Source organism: Equus asinus, chromosome 17 (genome assembly GCF_041296235.1).
Source record: "Equus asinus isolate D_3611 breed Donkey chromosome 17, EquAss-T2T_v2, whole genome shotgun sequence".
Taxonomy (NCBI): Eukaryota; Metazoa; Chordata; class Mammalia; order Perissodactyla; family Equidae; genus Equus; species Equus asinus.
Window position 1 is genome coordinate 44,740,048 of NC_091806.1, and position 23,518 is coordinate 44,763,565.

The 23,518-nt window shown below is 57.0% G+C and overlaps 1 protein-coding gene across 4 annotated transcripts; it reads left to right on the forward strand.

Moving 5' to 3' along the window:
• The first annotated feature begins 321 nt into the window (after nucleotides 1-321).
• SYT12 (synaptotagmin 12) lies at nucleotides 322-20,662 on the forward strand. 4 transcript variants are annotated; one of them, XM_044762172.2, is made up of 9 exons: nucleotides 348-487; nucleotides 6,456-6,512; nucleotides 10,366-10,559; nucleotides 11,004-11,060; nucleotides 12,137-12,529; nucleotides 15,028-15,243; nucleotides 15,930-16,050; nucleotides 16,987-17,120; nucleotides 18,490-20,662. In XM_044762172.2, exons 2-9 carry the CDS (start codon nucleotides 6,479-6,481, stop codon nucleotides 18,661-18,663), a joined length of 1,323 nt encoding a protein of 440 aa, XP_044618107.1. In that variant the 5' UTR covers nucleotides 348-487; nucleotides 6,456-6,478; the 3' UTR covers nucleotides 18,664-20,662. The 4 variants fall into 4 exon arrangements, with proteins under 4 accessions (XP_044618109.1, XP_044618107.1, XP_044618108.1 ...); XM_044762173.2 differs by lacking the exon at nucleotides 348-487 and adding an exon at nucleotides 674-955; XM_044762174.2 differs by lacking the exon at nucleotides 11,004-11,060 and having other exon boundaries at nucleotides 322-487.
• The last annotated feature ends 2,856 nt before the right edge of the window (nucleotides 20,663-23,518 follow it).

A 23,518-nucleotide genomic window follows, 5' to 3' on the forward strand; every position in this document is an offset into this window, starting at 1 on the left:
CCAGGGGCGTCATAAATATCTCCTGAATGATTCATTCATTCTTTTGGGAGAGAAGGCGTGACCTCTAAGTGGTTAAGAATATTGGCTTCGAAGACACAGACTTGAGTTCAAGTCTTCTCTCTGACCTTTGGCTCTGTGACCTTGGGAAGCTCATTCACCTGTCTAAGCCTGTTTCCTCATTTAAAAAATGGAGTGGCCATGACCCCATTAGGTCATTGTGAGGATTTAGTGAAGTGATGTTGGCCTACAGTACCAGCCCAGTCATGGTGGGAGGGGGTAATCATCCATTCAGAGAAGGGGAACCCTCCCCCTGCTCCGCCTGTTTTCTCAGCGGTTCCTTGAAGTGCGCAGTACCGGGCTCGTTTTACAGAAAAAGAAACTGAGGCCCAGAAAGGAAACAGAATAACCCGGGGTACGGCAGACTGGGGCTAGAACCCGGGCCTTCCGACTCTGCGTCCAGTGCTCTGCCTGCGTCTCGGAGCCTCTGGTGAGCACATCCCCACCCCACCCTCGTCCCCCGGCCTGGGAGTGAGGGGCTGGGGGCGCGGCCTCAGGGAGACCCCCGGACTCCAGGGCGCGCTTGGGGATCCTCGACTCAGACCACGGAAGCGCCGCGCGGCTCCCGGAGCGGAGAGAGCGCTCGGGGTTGTCACTTTAAATTAAAGAGGGAGCGGGCGGGCGGGCGAGCGCGAGGGAGCGCGCGGCGGGCTCCTGGGAGCGTGCCCGGACTGCGGCGCAGCTCCCGTCGGCCGCCCCGGCCCGGCCGAGCCCCCGGCCCGCGCCGCGCTCCTCCGAGGCGGGCGCTGGGCGACACTGCAGCGGTGGCGCAGCCGGCGACCTCCGGGCTTGACGCCGGTGCGTGCGCGCTGCGGGAGGCCGGCCGGGAACCCGGAGCCGGGAGCCGGAGCCCAAGCCGGAGCCCGAGCGGGAGCGGCGGCCCCTCGGTGGAGCCGGGGTGAGTACGCACCTGGCCGCCCCCCGCACAGCGCCGGGATGGGCGTCCGGCGCGCGGGCGCACGCAGTGCCCTCTCCCCGTGCCGCGGACCCCCGGGCTCCCCGCGCTCTGCGCGTCTGCACACCCGCGCGGAGCGCACACCCGCGCCGCGCTTGCACACGCACGCCCGGCACAGCGCACGCCGGGCGCCCTTCCCCGGCCCGGCCACTCCGCGCACTGCGCATCGCATCGCGTCCCGCACGCCCGCCCCGCGTGTGCACACACGCGGCTCACTCGGCCATTTACACACCTCCCCAGGCGAGTGTGCACGCCCCTCACGTTCACACTCAGCACCCTGACTATCCCAACTCCCCCTGCCCCGCCTCACACCCCCTCGCGGCTTCGGGGTCAGCCCCCTACACTCTGATCCTCATATACCCTGGGGGTTCCCACGGTAGGGGTGCTGGGTCTTCAGGAAATGCCCCGGTCCTGAGAGGCATGTCGCACCCCAGCTCCAGGAGGCTCTGCGATCCCGGGAGAAGATCCTCAGCCTCTGTCAGGCGTCACCGGCCTGGGTCGGGGGCTTTCCAGGGGCCCCTGGGAACCTTTGACGCGCTGCTTTTTGGGAGAGGAAGCTTGCCCCCTCGGGCTCTAGATTTGGGCTGAAGAGGGTGTGGGGCCGAATGTGAGCGCCTGGAGCCAGGCCTGTGGGTGGAGGAGCCCTGAGTCAGCCATCCTGGTGACCCCTCTTCTGGGGGCTGCAGAGGGACTGTGTGCCCCACTCCTCAGTCAGTGAGGCACCCCTACCCCAAAGTGCCTGGAAACCCTGCTCCCTGGAATGTCATCCCCTTCCCGAGGCAGGGGTTGACAGGTTTGGAGAGCAACAGCAGTGTGCTTCCTTCTAGAAATGGGGAAACTGAGGCTCAGAGCAGGCACCTAAGTTAACCCTGCCAGTCTGGAGAAGGGTCACGCGAGCGCCCAAGCCCCCGCCTCCCCTCTCTGAACTCTGAAACCTTCCCCAAGCAGTTTGGGCCAGGGGGAGCTCCCAGCCTGGGGTTCACGTTTGGACTGAGCCTCTTGTCAGCTCTGGTGACATGGGCAAGTCATTGCCTGTACCTCAGTTTTGTTTCTAGTCCAATGGGCAGAGCAGCAGCCCCCTGAGAGGGCGGCAAGGAGGACTTGCTGAAATAACACAGCAAGTCCTTGGTACAGTGCCTGGAACACAGGTGCCCAATGAATGCCAGCCACCACCACCCCAGCCCATCTGTACTGTGGTTTCTGTGGGCTTGGGGGGGGGGGGGGATGGTAGCAGGATGTGGTTATCTCAGAAATGGGAGGAGCACTTGAAAAGGATTTCAAACCCAGAGAGCCCATAGAGGCCCGCACCCTGGGAGCTCGAGGGCTGCCCTGTACCCGCCTCCCCCCCCCCATCCTTCCCATTACCTGCTGGCCTCAGCGTGAGGGCAGGGGGAGCCAGCACCTTGCCGGCCAGAGATGTGATGTGAGGACAGAGTGAGCAAGGAAATGGGGTCGGGGGGAGCAGAGACACGAGGCCTCTGTCCCCTACAAAATTCCTGGAAGGCCCTTTGTCTGACAAGCCCAGGAGGGGGCCTCGGCTGTGGTCGGATTCCAGTAAGGCCAGTGGCAGTTCATCCCACCTGCCTCCACTCCGAAACGCCTGGTCAGGAGGTGGCATGGCTGCCAAGAGCCCAGGCCCAGATCCATTGCACTTTGGCGCCAATCCCAGTGTGGCTGCTCGTATGCTGAGTGACCCAGGGCCCCAGCTTCCCCATCTGGAAAGTGGGGATCCATTTGTCCATCCAATCATCAGCCCTAGACTGTGCGCCTGCTATGGGCCAGGCGCCGTTCTGAGCATTTAGCATATGTTGGGTCTCATTCTTACAGCAAAGGGCGGATATTACCAGGTAGGTATGATTGAGCCGGGATTGGAACCTAGAGCTGTTTGCAGTGAGCAAGCTCCATGCAGTTTAGGGTTTGGCTGGGGAGGGGGACCAAGGAAGGGACATGGATCTAGGAGCTCAGACGAGGGTTGGGGCAAGTCTGGCTCACCCCTGCTGTGACCCATTTCCTGTGTGTCAGAAGCTTGGGGAAGCTCTGGTCACAGGCCGCCCTGGCCTCAGATGTGCCTTGTCAGCATCCTGTTCCCAGCTGAAGCCGCAACCCCTCTGCCTGGCAGACCTCCAGGCTGCCCGCGGGAGCCCGTGGTCGGTGAGGTAGAGCCGGGGTCTCGGGAATAGCGGGTAAAGGCATTAAGAAGGGCACTCGCTTTGCAGCCAGATCTGGCTCGGTCTCAGCTTTCTGCTTCCTGGTTGGGTGACCTTGGGCAAACCCACTGCCCTTCTCTGAGCCTCACTTTCCTCCTCTGTGAAGTGGGGCTAATTATAGGATGTGCCCCATAGGGAGTCTTGGGAGAGGTGATAGGGAAGCGATGCATGAAGTCCTTGGCACAGGGGCTGTGACTACTAATAGAAGAGGCACTGGACTGGGCAGCAGCCACGGCTGGCTGTGTGGCTTTGGGCAAGCCATTTAACTTTTCTGATCCCCCCTCAGCTCATCTGAAGGCCTGCTTACCAGGCTCATGAACAGAGATGCTTCCAGGGGCCAGCAGGTTCCGGAAGATGTGGGGGGAGCGGTTCCAGGCCTGAAGAGCAAATGCCCCATGTGGAGGGGCAGAGCCTGCTCAGCTCCAGCTCTGGCTGTTAGAGGGGGTGGATACGGAGGATATAGACCCACTGTCCCCAGAGCTTCTATCGTTTAAAGGGAAACTGGAAATCCATCGGGTTTTTTTTTTAGAAATCCATTTTTAATAGGAAATTTTCCAATTTTTAAACGTTGGCAACTCACTGTAACACGCACAAAAAAGGTACAGGCTGGTAGTGCTGCCCACGTGATCCCACTGTTCAAACTAGGGCCTAGGGGGCCTTTTGGACCATTGCGAGGCCAATAACCACAGCAGCTAGTATTTGCCAGGCCGGCCAGGCTTCTCCTTCCACCCTGAAGGGCAGTTGTGAGCCCCAATTAACTGATGAGACAAGCGACGCTCAGAGCTAGGCAGGGGACAGATCCGGGATTCAGACAGAATCTGGGATTCTGGGGTCAGAAGCTGACCTCAAACCCTGTGCTCTGGCTGCCCCCGCCCCCCCACCAGCCCCAAGCCTGTGCATCTCCCTTCCCAGTTCTCTCCTCCCTCCTGTCCCGCTTCTGCCCCTTCACAGGGGACCCCTGCAGGAGCTTCTGGCTGGGGGTGTACCTAGAGCCATTCACACCTTCACTGAAATCACAGCTCCCAGGCAGGGGTGTTGTGATGAGGAGAGGGGAAATGTGGGCAGTGTGGGAGTCTGGGGTCTGCGCTGGAACAGCCTTGGAGGGATGGGGGCCCTTGGACGGCCAGAGGTCTGATAGAGCAGATCTGGGCTCTGTCTTGTACCATGTGTACTTACTGCAGGGGTGTCCCCAGCGCCTGCTAGCATGCTGCTGGCATTGGGTGTCCCAGCGTGGCCCCACTCTCATGAAATTGGCTTGTGCCAGGTGAGCAGGAGAGAAATTGGATTCCTAGCGAGGCAGAGGCAGGCTGGGGCGTGTGGATTCCGTGTATTTCGGTGTGTCCAGATCCCCTTCTGCCAGGAACGAGGGCCACCTGGGGCTTGTATACAGTGCCCAATTTGGCCTGCAGGTCCTTAGGAAACTTTTGAAGCCATATGCCAGCCTGCAGTAAGGCACAGGGGTTAGGAACGTGGAGCCAGATGGCCTGGGTTGAACAGTTTCTTAGCTGTGTGGCCTGGGGCAATGGCTTTACCTAAATGACTTTACCTTCATGCCTCAGGACTCTCCTCTGCAAATCAGAGATAATAATAGTATCTACCTCAGGGGCTGTTAGGGGATTAAATGAGGTCATATATATGCAAAGGCTTAGAGCCTGCTTGGGTGTGAGGAGTGCAGCAAGGCTAGCTATCATTATCCTGATTCCAGCCCAGGGCCCAGGAAGGAGCCTCCACTCAAGTCAGCATGGGTGGAGCCCTTCCTGGGTAGCGCCTACCTACCATCACCATGACAACCCGCATCTCACCATGGAGTGGGGCATCATCACGGGAGCTGGGAGCAAGGAGCTGTCTGGGCCCCTGGCAGAGGTTCGCCCCAGAACCCTGGTCTGCCCTGCTCCTCGAGGCCTCCCGCCCTGGGACTTATGGCACTCCCAAATGTGCTGGCTAACACTGTCTGGATCAAGGCATCCCAACTTGGCTCCAAAGCCGCACACTGGGGAGAACCTTAGGATTCCTGAACATGCTCACCCCCTGATTTGACCCCAGTCCCAAAGGGAGTTGATAGAACGCTTCGAGGGGTTGCAGACAGGCTAGCCACAGCCCGGGGTCTTTTTACGTTGTGCCTGAACGGCGTTTACATTTTTTGTGAATTGCTTGCAACATTTAAAAACCAAGAACCTGCACATAAAAAATCCAGGTATCTAGCTTTTCTTTCAAGAGCCAGCTGTGCTGGGCTGGCATTCCCACGGGAAGAGAAAAGCAGCTGCCCTTGGGTAGGCAAGCACCCTGCGGTTCTTACGCCCCGTGGGCCGCCCCCGTATCGCTCACCTTGTCGGTTCTTAGGCACCTCTCTGCACCACGAGGGATCGTGGAGGCTGGGCTGGGAGGTCTCCTGTCCTTGCTTGTCCCTTGAGCTGAGACCAATACAGCTCATTCCAGCCTTCCTTTTTCAACACCCGCCCTCCTACATTTTGAACATCTCTGTGAGCCAGATTTACCTCTTAGCAACAACAATAATAAACCTACGTGTAGTCACCGGGGTTCGGGTAATGGCTTGTATGAGCCCCCGGACCTTTCTAGAACAACCTAGACCTTTAGTGGTTCATAAAACTTGGGAGTGGAGAATAAAGTGGGGAGGAAACCATCCCAAGCAGTGAAAGGACTGATAATAAAATTTGCAGAAAGGCAGGCTGTCCTTTCCAATTTAGATGAAAGCGTTTGAAGTCAGGCTCGGCGAGCACCCTGAGGGGCTGCTCCACTGAGTGCCGGAGTCGCTGTTGGTCAGCCTCTTGTTCCTAGGATGGAAATGAGGTGGGGGTGCCAGATTTAGCAAATACAAATACAGGAAGTCCAGAAGCTTTTGAGTTACAGAGAAACAACGTGTCATTTTTTGGTGTAAGTATGTCCCTCACAGTATTTGGACATACTAAAAACGAGTCTGAAATTCGCATATCACTGGCAAGGCCTCAGCCAGACAGACAGGGAAGTTCTCAAGGCAAATTCAAATGTCACTTGTGTTTTAGCAACCCTGAAATGCAGTCTGGAGGGCTCAAAATGAGCTTTAAACACCATTTTTTAAAATGCTACTTTAAAAAACCACCTACTTTTGCACAGGGCCCCCCTCACGGCTGAGTGTGCACTCCGGATGATGGGTGCACAGGCGCCAGGGAGGCCAGGGCCCAGGGTCGGGCTTGGTGACCCTCTGAAGCCCCCTCCACTGACACTCCTCTCCTTTCCAGTCTCAGCCACCGCAGCAGGCGTCATGGCCGTGGACGTGGCAGAATACCACCTGAGCGGTGAGTCTCAGTGGCCAGCATGTCATCTCACAGGACCCGCCCACCAGGCCTGGGGTGGGGGGTGTCCCCAGGACACTAATAACGGCCCCGTTTTACTGGTAAGGACACTCAATGACTTGCCCAAGGCCACACAGCCTTGGGGACACCAGGCTGGGACCAGTCTGAGGTCTCTTCCTCTTTCTGCGTCAGTGGCTCCTTCCCCTCTGTTTGACTTGAGGGGATCCCCCAGGAGAGCCCGTGTCCCGCTGCTTCCTCACAGTGAGCCTGTGACGTGGAATCTGCCCACCCGGGGCCGTTCCTGGATGCTGTCAAGTGGCCAAGTGAGAGGAAACCCAGGAAGGTTGACATTAGATCCATGGGCCATTGAACTCAGAGATGGCCCAGTCCAGGGATGGCAAATACCTGGGACGCAGCTCCCGCCTTCCCGTGTGTGCCCCGGCAGGCACTGAACTTGGGAATGGCCTCAAGACACCAGACACACTCCAACTGATGGTGGATGATGTCAGAGCTGAAACAGATCCCATCTTTTCTCCTTATGTTCCCCTCCCCGTTTACAGATGGGAGAAAGGAGGCTCAGCGAGGGAAAGGGACCGTGAGTAAGTAACAGGGTCAGGACATGAACCCAGCTCTGCTGACTACCTGGCCAGTGCTCCCATCGCTCCAGCTCCTCCCCTGGCACAGCCCCCCACCAGCCCCGGGCGGAGCTGAAGGGAGCATCAGGGACCACCTTTCCCAACCCCCAGCCAGGGTTTCTCACTTTTCACCTGCAGGCCCACAGGTCTTGGCCCAGGCCCTGGCATGGCCTTGGGCAGGTGAGGAAACCTCTCTGAGCCTCCACTGACTCATCTGTAAAATGGGGGCAACCAGGCCCGGCCTCAAGGATGCTGGGAAGGTTCAAAGAGCACCCCACACTGTGCGAACACCACTGTCTCCCAACTCCAGGCCTTTGCCTGGAGCAGTTCCCTGCGTCGGCCTGGCTAAGTCCCCACAACCCAGGTGGAGGTTGCAGGCGCAGATCCCGAGCCAGATTTTCCAGCAGCGAGTATCTCCTCTCTCCCTCAGCTTCCTCCCCTGTAAGATGGGGATAGTAACAGAGCCTTCCTCCCAGGGTTGTTCTGAGGACTCAGGGGTTAATGTACAAGGAGTGCTTGGAACAGGGCCTGGCGCATAGTAAATAGTAAGAGAAGCTATTATCACTAGATTCCTCCACCTCCTCCTCATTTCTAGTCTCGGCTTAGACCTCACTTCCCTGGGGATTCTTCCCATACCGTCCCAAGGCTGGTATTCAATAAAATGAATAAATAAATGAGCATTAATTGTCGTCATTTCCTATCACCTTCCTGAGGCTTTTCCTTTTGCCTGCCCGGCCCTGCGCCCCTTTTCTGCCAACCAGGGTGCCGGCTTCAGTCCCTCAGCCCCCTGGGATCCTCATTCTCAGGGGAGCCCTGCTCTGCCTTGTCACCTTGCGGTGCCCTGGTCTGCTGGGACCTCAGGCCTCTGTGCCCACCCCCTGCTAGGACCCGGGCCCTGCTGTGAGCCAGCTGGGGCAGCGTGCACGTCTCAGCAGGAGCCGCTCGCGTGTGCACCTCACTCTGCACTTTACCAGATCCCCTGGTATCCCAGCCCCTCCCCTCTTCACCAGACTCCCAGGACCTCCCGAGCCTCGAGCCTCGTCAGGTCTGGCCCTGGGGCCTCTGCAGGTCTTCACTGTGGTCTTATTTAGCCCACAAATTACCTTCTAGCAACAGGAGTCAGGAGTGAATAGGGTCTGCTCACGGACCCCCATCCTTACTTCCTGCTCTTCTCACGTCTCCCTGGGCCAACCAGCCCTTGTGCACACACTGTATGACTTTTACATCAAAATCATGTGTTTCTACCATGTTGAGGATTGACTTTTTTTTTCTCTTAACAATGCCCAGAACATTTCCGTGCATCGCCACAGTGACATGCTAATGACCTCAATTGTCATTCTTTAAGGCCAGTGACATTCCCTCCCAAGACAGCACCACCGGCCCCCTCGGTCGGACCCTCAGGCTGTTTCCAGATTTCTGCTGTTATAAATACAGCCCCGATGACTCACCAGACATAAAACTTGTCGGGATTTTTCCCTTAGAGTAAATTCCCCCCGTGGAACCACTGGATACGGGATGTTGTTGTCGTCACCTCCTTTTTCTGGGCGAGGAGACTGAAGCCCAGAGACGTTAGCTGGCTTGCCGAGAGCCGAGGAACTGGCACCCAGACTCTGTGTGTCTCCCCACTGTGGCCTTGAGCCGATAAATCGCTGTGTCCTTTAGCCTCTCAGCTCAGTTCTCCTCAAGAAAGTGGAGGTGGGCATCTCGCGGGTGCTGAGTGCTGGATGAAGGCCAGGGCAAGCATCGTGGATTCTGGCTGGAGTTTGCCAGGCTCAGGAGAACAGGGCAGGGGGAGGCCTCCCACTGTCAGGGGGCCACCACTGCTGCATGAGCCCTCCCTATGCGGCTGGGCTTCAGGAGCAGCGATGAGGACCCCCTCCAGCCCCAAATGCCCCACCCCCTCCCTCCCCCGGGTCCTCTGAGACCTCTGGGCTTTGTACACCTGTTCTTTTTCCTACCCTGAACTCCCAGTCCCTGGTACCTTGCACACTTCTTGCTCCTGCTTCATATTTCAGGTTAGATGTCCCTCCTCCAGGAAGCCCTCTTGGGCTTTTCCCATCATGATGCCCATCACTCTGTTTTGTCTATTTATTTGCCCGGCAGTGGTTACGCTGCTTGTTCTGGAGTCTGGCTGCCAGAGTTGGAATCCCAGCACCACCCCTTTCTGGCTCTGTGACCTTGGGCAAGGTCTTTGTGTGCCTCAGTTTCCCCATTTGAATTGAGTATAAAGGCAACACAGAGAATGGTTTAGAGAATTGTATATGCTACCAGTGTGACCTCCTGCAAAATGAATCCCACTGTCTCACGGGCTTCTTTTGGGAATCAGAGCCATGTCTTCTGGTAGGAGGATGACCTCCCCACATGTCTGGTCCTGCCATGTGCCAAGCACCGTGCTGGGTGAGGACACTCCCACAGTGCAACCATCAGTACGTTCCATTTTTACAATCTATTCATCACCCCAAAAGAAACCCTGTTCTCCACATTTCCCCCTACTCTCGCAGCCCCTGACAATAACTCATCTGCTTTCTCTCTGTATAGATTCGCCTATCTTGGACTTTTCATATAAGTAGAATCATACAACATGTGGTCTTTTGTGACTGACTTCTTTCACTTAGCATGATGCTTTCAAGGTTCATTTATGCTGTAACCTGTATCAGGATTTCCTTCCTGTTTATTGCTGACTAATATTCCATTGTATGGATAGACCACGTTTTATTTATCTATTCATCAATTGGTTGACATTGGGTTGTTCTAGAGGAGGTTAGAGGCAAAAATGAGGTCGTTTCTTTTTCTCCCCCAAATCCGCTTCCTCTTCCCCCAGACCCCAAAAGGCTGCTTTGATGGTCTGGAAGCAAGAGATCTTCTGAAGGCTATGAGGTCAGAGAACTCAAGGAGGCAAGAACAACCCTATTTACCTAAAGCCTAATGAATGTTTAGCCATTGTTCACAGCTCTTCATCTCCTCTAGCCACATAGCGCTTCTGATAGAAACGTATGCTTTTGTGGAAAAGGGGATAGAAGCAGAAGTCATAGAGAGTGTATGTCTTGTTCAACACTGGATCCCCAGGACCTAGCACTGAGCCTGGCACACAGTAGGCACTTAATAAATATTTGTTCAATGAATAAGTAAGTCAGTGCTGAATTACCCCCTCCCTGGGTGGGGATCTGTCACCACTGAGAGGCCCCATGGTCCACTAATGAGAGGCTGCTCTTGCCTTATAGTCATCAAGAGCCCCCCTGACTGGGAGGTTGGTGTCTACGCTGCGGGGGCCCTGGCACTGCTGGGAATCGCAGCTGTGAGCCTGTGGAAGCTCTGGACGTCGGGGAGCTTCCCCAGCCCCTCCCCATTCCCAAACTACGACTACCGGTACCTTCAGCAGAAGTATGGCGAGACCTACGCAGAGGCCAGGCAGAAGGTGAGCCTTCGCTCCTGCTCTCATAGGGCGCACCCCGAACTGTGTGCCCCACGCCCCACTGTCCACTCTTGGGATCAGCCTCCACTCCCTCCCCACCTCGCTCCCTCCTGGGTAATTTCCTCCTGTGAACGGGGACCCTCGTCCTCCTCCGTGTCACCCACGTAGCCCCATGCTCGTTAATCAGTGAATATTTGTTGAATGAATGAATGCTTTCAATTTTCACAAAACTGTCCTGTGAAAAGTACAGGAAAATATAAATAAGGAGAAAAACCTCTCCCAAAATGCAACGGCTGTTAACTGTTTTTCAACTATGGACATTTTGATTGATTTCTTTCTAATATTTTTAATCTACCCCCTGCGTCTTCTTTCCATGCATAGTCTTTACACAATGGGTGTCATTTCTGCATAGAATGTTGTACTCTGCTCTTTTTATCTCACTTATAGCTGAAGCGTTTTCCCGTATTGTTGAACACTATCATAAAACATCATTTTAATGGCTGGGTAAGGTTCCTTTTTATGTGTGCCATGATTTACTAAATGCCATTATAAATATGCAGTGAATGTTTGATATGTAAAACTTTGTCTTCATTTGTGATTATGTGCTTTGAGTGGATGCCCAGATGTGGAGTTACTGTATCGGGGAGTACAAACGTTTTTAGGGCTCTCAGTATACATTGCTGGGTGTTTGGTCGTTTGATACTTGGCAGAGAATTTTTCTAACATCATGTAGAGTTCCAGAGAGCACAGCCAGAATGTGTTACCACATAAGGGTCCCACATGCTCACTCCCTGGGGGTTTCAGAGGGGACTATCTCTCATTCTCTTGGGGGGGACTATAAATTGGCAACATGTGTCAAAAGCTTTCAAAAGGACTGTGTCCTCTAAGCCAGGATTTTAAGAAAGCTATTTGATGCTCCGATATTTATATTTGGGAAAAACTAGAAACGACATAAATGTCTGACAGCAGGGGGTGGTAAAATAAATGATGGCTACCTGCCCAATGGCAAATTGGGGGGGGGTGTTAAAAATTATGGTGATAAAGACTATGCAGGAACATGAGAGATGCTTAGGGGACAAAGGCTTTTGTTTTCTCACATGCCAAGGTCAATTTGGAGAAAAGGAAAATTTTAATAATAGGGTGAGTGTTACCCAACATGAAAGCTTTCTTGTGTTGTAGACATTTTTGTAAACTTCCTTTGAGGCCGCTTGATCATCTGTTGAGTAGCTATATTCTAGTATTCTTACCTGTTCCCCTTCTGCTGGACACTTAGGTTACTAACTGTTTTGTTTTGTTTTTTTATAAACATCACTGCAATGAACATCTTTACGTATGGAACTCAGTCCATATAAATAAACAGTTTTGTGAAAAAGCTCTCTTCCATCCTGGTTAGAGAGAAAACTGAGTGAAGTGAAATAACATTAAACAAGGACCTTCCTACCCAAGGCATGACCTGTTTTGGCAGAAGGGGGAACTTGGAGGTGCCTTGAACGCACAGGGTTTAGCGCATTTCTTTGCCGTGTTCCCAAGACCGTGTGTATGCCCTTGCGAGGCTCCATGTCCCTTTTTCTCACCCTCAGAGAGTGCCTGCCTGGAATGCCCAGCGGGCCACCACTCGAGGACCACCCAGTCGCAAAGGCAGCCTCAGCATCGAGGACACCTTTGAGAGCATCAGCGAGCTGGGGCCCCTGGAGCTGATGGGCCGTGAGCTGGACCTGGCCCCCTACGGGCCCCTCCGGAAGTCCCAGTCGGCTGACTCCCTGAACTCCATCTCCTCTGTGAGCAACACCTTTGGGCAGGACTTCACGCTGGGCCAGGTGGAGGTGAGCATGGACTACGATGCCGCCTCCCACACTCTCCACGTGGCCGTGCTGCAGGGCAAGGACCTCCTGGAGCGGGAGGAAGGCAGCTTCGAGTCCTGCTTCATGCGTGTCAGCCTGCTGCCCGACGAGCAGATCGTGGGCATTTCCCGGGTAAGTGGGGGCTGGGGGGGCCACACGAATCCAGTGTGTGGTAATTGTCCATTTGCACACCTGTCCCCTGAGTGAGCTTAGGGTCCTGGCAGGGAAGGGATGACATACTCAAGTTGGCTAATTTGGGGAGAGCTTAATAAGGACTGTTAACAATGGTGTGGGTGGGGTGTGGGGCCACCTCAGGGATGGCGTGTTCACCTGGTCTGAAGGGATGAGGGGAAGGAGAGGTTACTGGATTGAAAAGGAGACAGGTATGTGGAGAAGGCCACCTTGATAGGCACTGTGCCCTTTGGTCAAGGGACACAGTCAGACTGTAGCAATACGACAGAGAAGGACCTGGGGAATAAGCCCCCCAACCTCCAGTTTCCCTCCAGTGACCCCACTGGCTGACCCCACCGGAAGCCAGAGGCCAAGGAAGCCTGTTGATGCAGCCCGTGGAGGTCCACTCCTTGGCAGGAAAGCAGGGTGGGGAAGGGTGGAGAGAAAACAGGGAGGGCCACGGAGAGGCCCCGGCACACCCCCGCCAGGCCACCCTCCACGGTCGCTCCGCAAGGGAGCAAAGCCTGCAGGAAGCACCCCTCGCTGCCCAGCACCGGCGGCCAGTAGCTCCAGGCTGGATGGGGGTCCAGACGCGGCTGCCGGGAGTCCTCGAGGTGGGCGAGGTCAACGTACCATGACCTCTGACCAGTTCAGGAGGAGCCTGGGGACCTGCAGGACCAAGTGCCCCTAACTCATTGGAGAGCCACCTGTGCCCCATCACTTTTATGATGCTGAGAACTGGCTGTTCCTCAGTGGTGGACACTGTCATCCCTCCCCCACCCCACCCTGCCCCCCGCACTCTAGGAGGATCTAGAACTGACCATTAGCCAAGTGCATGTGGGCCCCAAGAGGGGGAGGCCCAGCTTCCGGGAGGCAGTCCAGTGGGTAGTTAGGAGCAGGACCCTGAAGCCTGACTGCCTGGGTTCAAATCCCGGTGCCCTACTTCCTAGCAGAGTGACCTTGGGTAAGTCACCTAAGCTCTCTGTGACTCAATTTCTCTGTGTGTCAAATGGGCGTCATAATTCTTGAGGAGCGGGTGCATTAATATATGCAAAGCCCTTAGCCCAGTCCTTGGTAAACACTCAATAGATTCTCTCTCAGGACCGTCAAGGGTTCCTATTGAGCCTGGATCCACGCTGCCTATGGGCTGGGCTGCCTGGAGGGCCTTGGGTGCTTTTGGACATGTCCCTTGAGTGGGGACGTTGACAGACGGCAGCCACCACAGCCTGCTGTGTGCGGAGAACCTGGTTCACAGAACCCAACACATCTGTGATTCTCTCGTTAGCACCAACGAGACGGACTAAGGGCATCTTGCAGATGGGGAAACTGAGGCTCAGGAAAGTGTTTTGCCCAAGACAACCCCGGCACGTGAGCAGGAGATCGAGGACCCACCCCTGGGGTTCCCATTTTCCTCCACCCGTGTGCTCAGAGAACAGATGGTCAGGGAGCCCGAGCTCCTGTGGGCAGGGGCCAGCGGAGAGGCTAGTTTGGCCAGAGGAAGGAGCGTCTGGCCGAGGATGATGAAGGGCCTGAATGCCGAGGTCAGGATCAGGAGGTGGGCTTTATGCCATGGGGGAGGAGCCCTTGAATCTCAAGCAGGCAACTGGGTGAGGAGCGTAGTTCCGGGGGAGCAGCATGAGAGGAGCCCTCCAGCAGCCCGGGCAGCCACCAAAGAGTGTGTTTCAGGGCTCCTGGAGGGGCCGGCGGATTTCTTCCCAACAAGGCAGGCTTCTTAGCACCACAGCCCAGCCAATCCCAGCAAGTGTGTGGCTGCCTCCGGGCTGGGCAACCCCCCAGCTTCAGGCGAGGTGCCAGGAATGAGAGCTCCTCTCTTTAAATATCGCCAGGCAGTGACTAAGGCAGCCCCCCACGGAAGGGGGAGCAGCGACCTCGAGAGCCCCTTCTCAGGGGCCTGCCCACGGCTTCCTGGGAGGAGGCCAGTGGCGCCCACCAGGCAGGACCGGGCTTGGAAACTGAGTCTGGCCAGCCTCCCATAGTCACTCCACCCACTCCTCCATCCCACAGCATTCAGGCAGTCCTGGCCGGGCTCTGCGGGGGCTGGACGTCCATGGTCTTGACTCCACAGACAGTTATCCACAGCACTGCCCGCCTGGCCCAGGGCTGGACTTGAATGCACACAAGAAAGATGGAGACCAGCTCAGCGAGCGCTTTGCTGTGGGGCTGTGGGAACTAGTTGGAATCTGACTGTGGAAGCTTTGAATGCCAGGCCACTAGTTTGGCCACCATTGAGAGGAAGACGGGGGAGCTTTTAAATCACCAAGGCTGAGCCACCGAAGGAAGCATTGACATTTAGGTTGTGGGGGCAACAGAGTCAGGACTCCAGCCTGGGTCTCCAGACTCCCTATCCAGTGCTCTCTCTCTACCATGGCCTCACAGGCCCCTGGCTGCCTCCTCCCCCCCAGCTTCGGAACTCCTTCCAAGGCCCTTTCTCTCTGCAGATCCAGAGGAACGCCTACTCCATCTTCTTCGACGAGAAATTCTCCATCCCCCTGGACCCTGCAGCCCTGGAGGAGAAAAGCCTGAGGTTTTCTGTGTTCGGTATCGATGAGGACGAGCGGAATGTCAGCACGGGGGTGGTGGAGCTGAAGCTCTCTGTACTTGACCTCCCACTGCAGCCCTTCAGTGGCTGGCTTTACTTACAGGACCAGAACAAGGTGAGTCTACCCACTTGTCCACCCATGAAGACAGTGTCACACGCATACACTCAGAGGAGGGACTCCACAGCAGCAGTCCGAACACCAACAACTTTAGGAAATTAGAGAAAGAGACCTGAGCCAAATTCAAGGAAACTCAGTTTACTGCATGCCAATGAAAAACACTCTGACCACTGTTTACAGCTCTTCTACTGCTCTTACCACCAAACCTTGGGAAGCTCTGCTCCTCTAGTACAGCAGTACTCCTCTGGCCATAAACTGAGTTATTTCAGACAGAGGCCAAGCTGAAGTTTACCTTTATAGGTGTAGAAATGCTGGGGGAGCATAATTGTTATTTTAGCAAATGATCTAGTAATTCTAGTCTACTTGGGCCTCTATATGCTATGGCCACAGAATGTTTTCCTTGGTCTGGAATGAGGAAAAATAACTGCATTTGATTGCTACATTTGACAGGCAACCTCTGGCGCTCCTTCCAAGGCAGGACCCATACCCCATGGGAGTAGGGGATGGCGCATGCTTCATGGAGTGGGGGAGGGGGTCCCTTTCTCAGTCCTACCAGCCTGGTGCCCTGCTGTAAGGGACCCCGAGAACAGCAACTTCTCAGTGGAGAAGGAAGCTTCTGCCTTTCCCTGGAGCCCTCAAGTTCAGGGGGCAGGAGCCCTCTGAGCCAGCCACCTGTTCCCCAGGCCGCTGACGCTGTGGGCGAGATCCTGCTCTCCCTTAGCTACCTCCCTACGGCCGAGCGCCTCACCGTGGTCGTGGTGAAAGCCAAGAATCTCATCTGGACCAACGAGAAGACCACAGCGGGTAAGGCCCTGCTGGCTGCCTGGCTCCTCCATGTGGCTGCTGGGAGCTGTGGCCCAGCTGCCAAGCCCTGGGCACCTGGAGGCACCAGCAGGTGTGGGGCACGCTGCCAGGCCTCCCCACCCCCGGCTTTGGCTGAGCTCAGGAGCTGCGCACGGTGGGCGGATTAATCTGGCTGGGGAAACATGGGAACCGCTGAGGGTAGCAGGGAGCCCCTGGTGGGGACAGACGGGAGCCTGAGAGCAGGAGGCAGCGCTCGAGGTGGGGGCACTGGGAAGAAACCAAGGTGGGCACCTGCTTCCCAGAACTGGAATTCATGGTGGAGGCTCCATTCCCAGAGGTCGAAGTGCATCCCAGATCCCAAATAGGGACCAGGGCCACCGGGATGGTGTGGGTGCCACGCAGGACCTGATGCCCTAGGCCTGCAGGAGCCTCAGCCCTGGGTAACTGAAGACAGAGGGCTGAGGGAGCCCGACTTCCTGGGAGCCTGAGGGGACTCGGGGTCCAGGCAGGCGCAGAAGGATACCAGTGGGCGGTAGGTGACGAGCAGTGACTTGTTATTTCAGGTCTGCACATCACTGAGTCAGGCTCCGCTGAGCGGGCGCCCAGTGACTCAGGGCTGACGTCTGCACTCAGGCCATTTATAGAATGAAAAGCGGTGGGTCTGCCGAGCTCCCCAGAGCGTCATGTGAGGGGAGCACATGCGTGGGCTGGGACGAGGGCTGCCACAGCCCAGCTCCTCTCCTGACTCCAGTGTGAGCCTCAGCTTGCTCATCTGTAAAATCGGAAAGAAATAAAGGACCAATGGCAAACTGCAGGAGATAATGGCGATAGGGAAGCTTTGGGGAGTTGGAGCCAGCGGGCCGCTGGGACCGGGCAGGGCTGTGCCAAGTGAGTGTGGCGCTGGCCTTCACCCCACCCCCCCCGGCCCTCCCACAGACCCCTTCGTCAAGGTGTACCTGCTGCAGGATGGGAGGAAGATGAGCAAAAAGAAGACAGCTGTGAAGAGGGATGACCCCAACCCAGTGTTCAACGAAGCCATGATCTTCTCGGTGCCAGCCATTGTGCTCCAGGTGAGGGGGGAATGGCGCAGGGGTAGGGGCCAGGCCAGGTCACCCCCAGGGCTCTGGGCCACTCTATCCCCTCCGGCCTAGCTTCTCAGGGCTCCTGCGGGTGCTGATGGTTTGTTTCAAGCTGTCACCTTTCTAGTCCAGAAGCATTTACTGAGCACCCTCTAGGTACCTGCCCTAGGTGGGTGCTGAGAACACAGGCACTGCTTCCTTGGTGCCCACAAGGGACAGGCAGGAATGTCCCCAGATGGTCCTAACCCACTAAGAGCATGCCAGACTTTGGCAGTCGGAAGGGGCTTCTGCAGGGAGCATTAGCTAAGCTGAGATCTGGGGGAAGTCAGTTCCCGGGGGAGGGAAATGCAGAGACCTAGAGATGAGCCAGGGCTCACTCAAGGGCCCTAAATCTCCCGAAGTTCTACCTGCAGAAGCCCTGCTAAGGTCCCCATACCCCCATGGCCTTTGGAAGGTGATGTGTCCCAGGGAGACCCACTCCCAGCACAGATATCACAGACCAAGGGTGAGGGAACTGCAGAGGATAGGGCCTGGGCCACACCAGTGCCCTGCTTGCATGCCTCAGAGGATGGGGAGCTCACCACCTCCACTCACTAGCTCCTTCCATCCTTGGGCATTCCTGACAGTGAGAAAGTCCTTTTGTGCCTTGAGCCAAAAGCTGCCCCTTGGCCTTGGGGCTGGACAGAGCCCACCTCCTCTCCCTTCCCGGGACAGCCTGTCTGAGTTTGAAAGCCCAGAACTCTGCCTCTGTCAGGATGTTCCTAATCCAGGCGGACATACCAGCATCTCTGGTTGGTCCTGAGGGTCATTGCCTTGTCCTGCCGCCCTCATAGTGCCACTATTCCACTGCCTCCTGACGTCTTGGGACCAGGGAAGGAGGGAGAGGAGAGAGGTCAGGCTGGGTTCCCACTTTGATCTCAAGCAAGTTCTTTCCCTTCTGCAGTAATGAACCCAGCCTATAGGAAGATAGTAGAGGAGCGTATTTTAGGAATAACAGGAGACGCTCTGACTATGTGCAGGCACCATTCTCAGTGCTTTATGCATTTTAACTTATTTTGTTCCCAGAACAGCTAGGAACTATTATTATCACCATTTTACACATGGGGAAACTGAGGTAGGAAGAGCCCAAGTCACTGGCCAAGGTCACACAGCAAGGAAGTGGGGAGGCTGACGCTTGAACCTGGGCAACCTACTGCTGCCAGGGTGTAGGGAGAAGCAACAGAGGGCTGGGGGTGAGCCAATCAGAGGTGAGGATTCAGTGAGCTGCAGGGGCCTGGCATTTGTAGACTGATGCCTGGGAGCCATGGAAGACCTCTGGCACAGCCCTTGGTCCCCAGCCCCCATGTCACTTCCTCCCCAGGACCTGTCTCTCCGTGTGACAGTGGCTGAGAGCAGCAGCGATGGCCGTGGGGACAACGTTGGCCATGTCATCATCGGGCCGTCAGCCAGCGGCATGGGTACTACGCATTGGAACCAGATGTTGGCCACGCTGCGCAGGCCCGTGTCTATGTGGCACCCCGTCCGGCGAAACTAGCAGCCGGGACAGGGCCAGGGCGGGCGCTGGTGCCGCCTGGAGCCTGGTACAAGCTCAGCTCTGACGCTCTTCTCCATAGTCCAGCTGGAGCCATGAACGCTGGGGTCCCCCAGTGGAGTCCCCATGAGCCATCTTGGTCCCTCTGTCCAGACTGCAGTGGAGGAGTAGGCCTGGCTAGATGTCCAGGGAGCCAGGGTTTTCTCTCACTGAGGACCAGCTGTGGCTGGGCCGGGACCTGGGGAAGGCAGCTGGGTCCTGGCCCCTTGTGCTCCCATCTCGAGATCCCCAACAGGTGTGTCCCTTGGCCTGGGAGGGGGCCTTGGCCTCTCCGCATACCCCACCCTTGCTGGGAGGCCAGCGCCAGGCTGGGCCACATATAGGAACCGTGCAAGTCTTGGGGGCCAGGTGCTGTGCTAGGCACTGGCAGGGGTGACACGAATAAGACTCAGCCCCTTGGATGTCAGGAAGACAAGATCTGCCTGCCCTGGTGATCTGCTCAGGGCAGCCCAGCCGTGTGGACTCGGGGAGGGCTCTGGGGGCTGGGAGGACGAGATGGGAGCTGTGCTTTGAGGGGCAGGGAAAGAACTGAGAGTGTCCCGGGCAGCAGCCACCTGAGATGGCAGGGACGTGAATTCCCTGTCACAAACACAGTCCCCAGCCCACCACAGTGGACATAAGGGCCTCTCTCTGGGCGGGAGAAGAAACCAAGAGACCAGGCCAAGCAGAGGCCCGCAGGCCCCCTGGGACCCTGGCTCCAGAGTCATTCTCTATGAAACCTACTCCCTTGAACCAAAACCCTTACAAAGCCCAGAGGTCCGAAGAGGCCCAGACCCGGGTCCTTGTGTTCGGTCCCGCACACATCAGGCATTGGCTCCACAGGTGTTTGTTGAGTCCCTCCAGGCTAGGCCCTGCTGGGAAGAGAGATGCCTCAGCCTGTGGGGCTGGTGGGCGGTGGGGCGGCCGGAATACAGACTGCAGGGGACCAGCGGTGGGAGAGGGCTCCGTGGGCGGCACTGAGGACGTGGTGAGCAGGCGGGCCGGGCCTTGGAGGAAGGGGCAGCCGAAGCAGTGGCAGTGAGGGGAAGGCGAGGGGGGCCAGAATGGAAGTGGATAGGCAGGTCTGAATGCCAGACTGGGAAGCAGGCGGCTCTGGAGCACGGTTTGAGCCCCCAGGACACCGGGTGTCCTAGGTCGAGTTCCAGAAGCAGACCTGAGATTCTCAGGCAAGGGGGTTATTGAGGGAGAACCTACGGGAACAACCTGTAAGGGATAGGGAGGCCCTGAACGGTGCAGCCGAGCAAGCGGTGGCTTCCAGAGAGTGGAGCTTCAGCCTGGTGGCGGACGGGAGCTCTGATGTGTGAATGGCACCCCAGAGGGGCCCTGCCCAGACACCTTCCAGGTGTCACTGGCTGAGGCAGTTCCCATCCACCAAAGGCAGCCCCAGAGAAGCAGCCAGCTGTGTGCCCTTCGCAGCTGAGGGGTGGGTGCCCCTGCCGGGTCAAAGGGATGGGGCTGGGGGATGTGTGGCAGCAGCATCTGCTGTACGGGGCCACCCACAGGGGACAGCATGGGCTCTCAGGCTGGCTGCCTCTGATCCTCCACCCTGGTGAGCTCTGGAGATGCAGGCCCAACCAGTTATCCCCAGTGATGTTGGGGGGCCTGCGGTGGTCATGGGACTGGAGCCATCTGACACAGCGGTGGCCCAGCCCCGAGGTCTGCATGGGCCAGGCCAGCACAAGGCCCGGGGACACACAGCTGGTGCGCCTCCTCAGCCTGGGAGACCCCGACTCTCGCTACCCCAGCGGCCACGTGGGGCAGGCCGACGACCCTCACCTTGTCTTCCCCTTGCTCCTCCCTCTAAATGCATGACATGTTGACTGTGCCCCTGGGATGGGCGTGGTGGGGACTGAATATGCTGACTGGAATGATTCTAGAACCAAAATAAAGCTGGGGCAGGAAGGAAGGGGCTTCCAGGGAGCCCTGCTCAGCCCCGAATCACCTCCGTCTCTTCTCTAGGAATCAGGGACTCAGGCCTCCGTGCGGGTTACTGTGAGCACTCCTCCCCCTGCTGCGGGGTGCCCAGAGTGGAGGGAGGCCCCAGTCTGGTCAGGAGACCATCACAAGGACCGATGCCATTGGGCTGCCTGGGAAGCTCAGAGAAGGGGCCCTGAAGCAGGCCAGGCAGAGGGGGATGGTGGCAGGGAATATCAAGGAAGGCTTCCTGGTGGTGTCGCTGAGCTGAGTCTTCAGCGCTCCTTCTTGGAGCATATCAGGTGGACAGGCCGAAAAAGCATTCCTGGCAGAGGGAGCAGCATATAGAAAAGGGCAAGAGTGGGCAAAAATGTGGGCAATTTATGGATCTTGCTAGAGCAAAGTTGGGGGAAGACGAGAGAAGGGAGCCAAAGGAGAGGCTTGGAGGTGAGAAGGGCTGTCTGAGCTCAGGGAGTGCTGGGTCTCAGCCTGCAACCCTGCAACCCTTGGAGGTAGGTGCTGTTGTCGTCCTCTTTTTTGCCCAGATGGAAACTGAAGCTCAGAAAGTTTAGGTAGGGGCCGGCCCCGTGGCCGAGTGGTTAAGTTCTCGCACTCCGCTTTGGCGGCCCAGGGTTTCGTCGGTTTGGATCCTGGGCGAGAAAATGGCACTGCTCATTAGGCCACGTTGAGGCAGCGTCCAACATCCCACAACTAGAAGGACCCACAACTAAAATATACAACTATGTACTTGGGGGATTTGGGGAGAAAAAGCAGGAAAAAAAAAAAAAGAAAGAAAGAAAGGTTAGGTAACTAGCCCAAGACCACACAGCCAGAAGCTCTCGGAGCTGGGATTCAAGCTCAGGCTGTCTGGCTCCAGATCTCACGCTCTTAACCACTAAGCCACGCCGCCCCCTTGCCCAGCTCTTTGAGGGTAGAGCTAAGAGGCAGCAGAGAAGCAAAGCTCTTCTGGATCCCAGGCTACTCTGGCTTTCCCCCCTCTCCCCTGCCCTGCCCTGGGAGATGACAGCAAGTGTGGGAGGAGGAGGAGGATCTGGGTGGGAATTCCCCACAGGCCCCGGGAGGCCTGCCCACCACAGGGCCTGACTAGGAAGAGCTTGTGTGGAAGCCCCCCGCCCACACCAGGCAGACAGGGGTAACCAGTCAGGCCGCTGCAGGAGCCCATGATGGGTGGACACCAGGGAAGGCTTCCCAGAGATGGAAGCAGGAGTGCTGGCCTTGCGGGGCAGGGAGGACGGTGCACCTGGAGGAGGGAGAGGGGCCTCCAGGCATGAACTGCCTGCACAAAGGTGTCACGTGTGTCTGGGGAGCCACAGCTGGCTGAGGCTGGAGGCCAGGTGGGGCTAAGCTGTGGAGGATTCATGTCCAGGGTAAGGCCTAAGGTCCTGGTCCTGCAGGCAGTGGGGAGCCACAGAGGGGTGCTGAGCAGGAGCAGGCCAGAGGGATGAGGAGGGAAGTCAGCAAGCGCCACTCTTGATCAGTGAGGGGCAGTCAAGCTGCCTGTAGGTTTCAGGTTCATCCAGCAGGGCCCAGACGGAGAGCCCCCCATTTCGTCTTGCCCCTTCCTCCTCCCCACTCTTGCCCCCTCCTCTAGCCCCAGGCGCATGGGCCTGCCTCGAGGGTCCCAGGCCCCCTGTGTTTGGGAGCCTTCAGGGATAGGCCGAGACCCGCCCAAGAGCGCAGGTGTGAAGGTCACTGACCTGACCAGCGGCATTGGCTGGGCCAGGCCTGAGTGTGGGAGGAGCAGGATGAGTCACTTTAGAATCCAAATTGACAGCAACTCCAAACTTCACTTCCTCTCTGCTGCCTGCGGTCGTCTGTGCCTGCAGACACCGGAAGGGACAAACCGAGAGGCTAAATAAACACTAAGACTGGGCCACAGGGCTCCATCGCTCTCCGCCCAGTCCCACCACGTTATCAACCTTCCCAGCCCATCCAGAAGGATCAATTATGGCAAGGCGGGGGCGGGAGGCCTGCGTCCCCAGCCCTGGGCTCCATCAAATGGCAGCTGGGGTTGAGTTGGCCTCAAGGAGGCTGGACAGAAAGAAACTTGGAAGAAAGGGCCCCTCTGGGTTCCGCCTGCCATAGACTGGTCTGCTGCTTATTTGCTGTGTGACAGCTCCCTTCCCTTGGAGAGCCTCAGCTGCCCCATCTGAAGAATGAGCGTATTGGACAAGAAGGCCTGTAAAATCCCCCTGCACCTCTGACGTTCGGGGATTCTGTGTGTAGGGCTCTAGAGCCCAAATGCCCGGCTTAGAATCCCAGCTCCTCCATTTATCAGCTGTGGGAACTTGGGCAAATTATCTGTCCCCTTTGGACCTCAGTTTCCCCATTTGTCAATGGAAGATAAGAATTATACATAGTTCATAGGCTGGAATGAAATGACACATGCCAAGTGTATGGCATACAGTAAGTGCTCTGTAAACTCGAGGTCAAGGCTTTGGGTGGAGGTGTTCTGGCCAAGGACAAGGGCTCTTGGGATCTGGTCTTTGGGATGAAAGGGAGCGGAGGGTACATAGGGAGGCCTGCCAAGGCATCCCAAGGGGCAGGACCACACCTCTAAAGTTCCACCCCCTGGCACCCACTCTCCCCCACCTTCAGCCATCCATAAACACCACACATGCCAAGCCAGGAACCCCAAGCAGAGCAGGCAGCCCTGGATGATGATGGTGCAGGGAGCAGAGCGGCCACACGGGGGCAGCAGAGACTCGGCCGGGACCGCAGGAGACTTCAGGGAGGATGGGAGTGGGGTACCAGAAAATGGAGCAGAGGGGCCAAGGCCGTGGGGTCCTTGGAGCAGATGGAGGCTGGAGGATGGTCACCTGTCTGCTCGTCCCCCATTCAGGTCACATGCTGTATTCAGTGA

Excerpts from the sequence above, each read along its gene's own strand:
- SYT12 (XM_044762172.2), top strand. The coding sequence starts at position 6,479 with ATGGCCGTGGACGTGGCAGAATACCACCTGAGCG. Across the intron at positions 16,051-16,986 it reads CAACGAGAAGACCACAGCGG|ACCCCTTCGTCAAGGTGTAC; the intron begins GTAAGGCCCTGC and ends GCCCTCCCACAG. Across the intron at positions 17,121-18,489 it reads TGCCAGCCATTGTGCTCCAG|GACCTGTCTCTCCGTGTGAC; the intron begins GTGAGGGGGGAA and ends CTTCCTCCCCAG.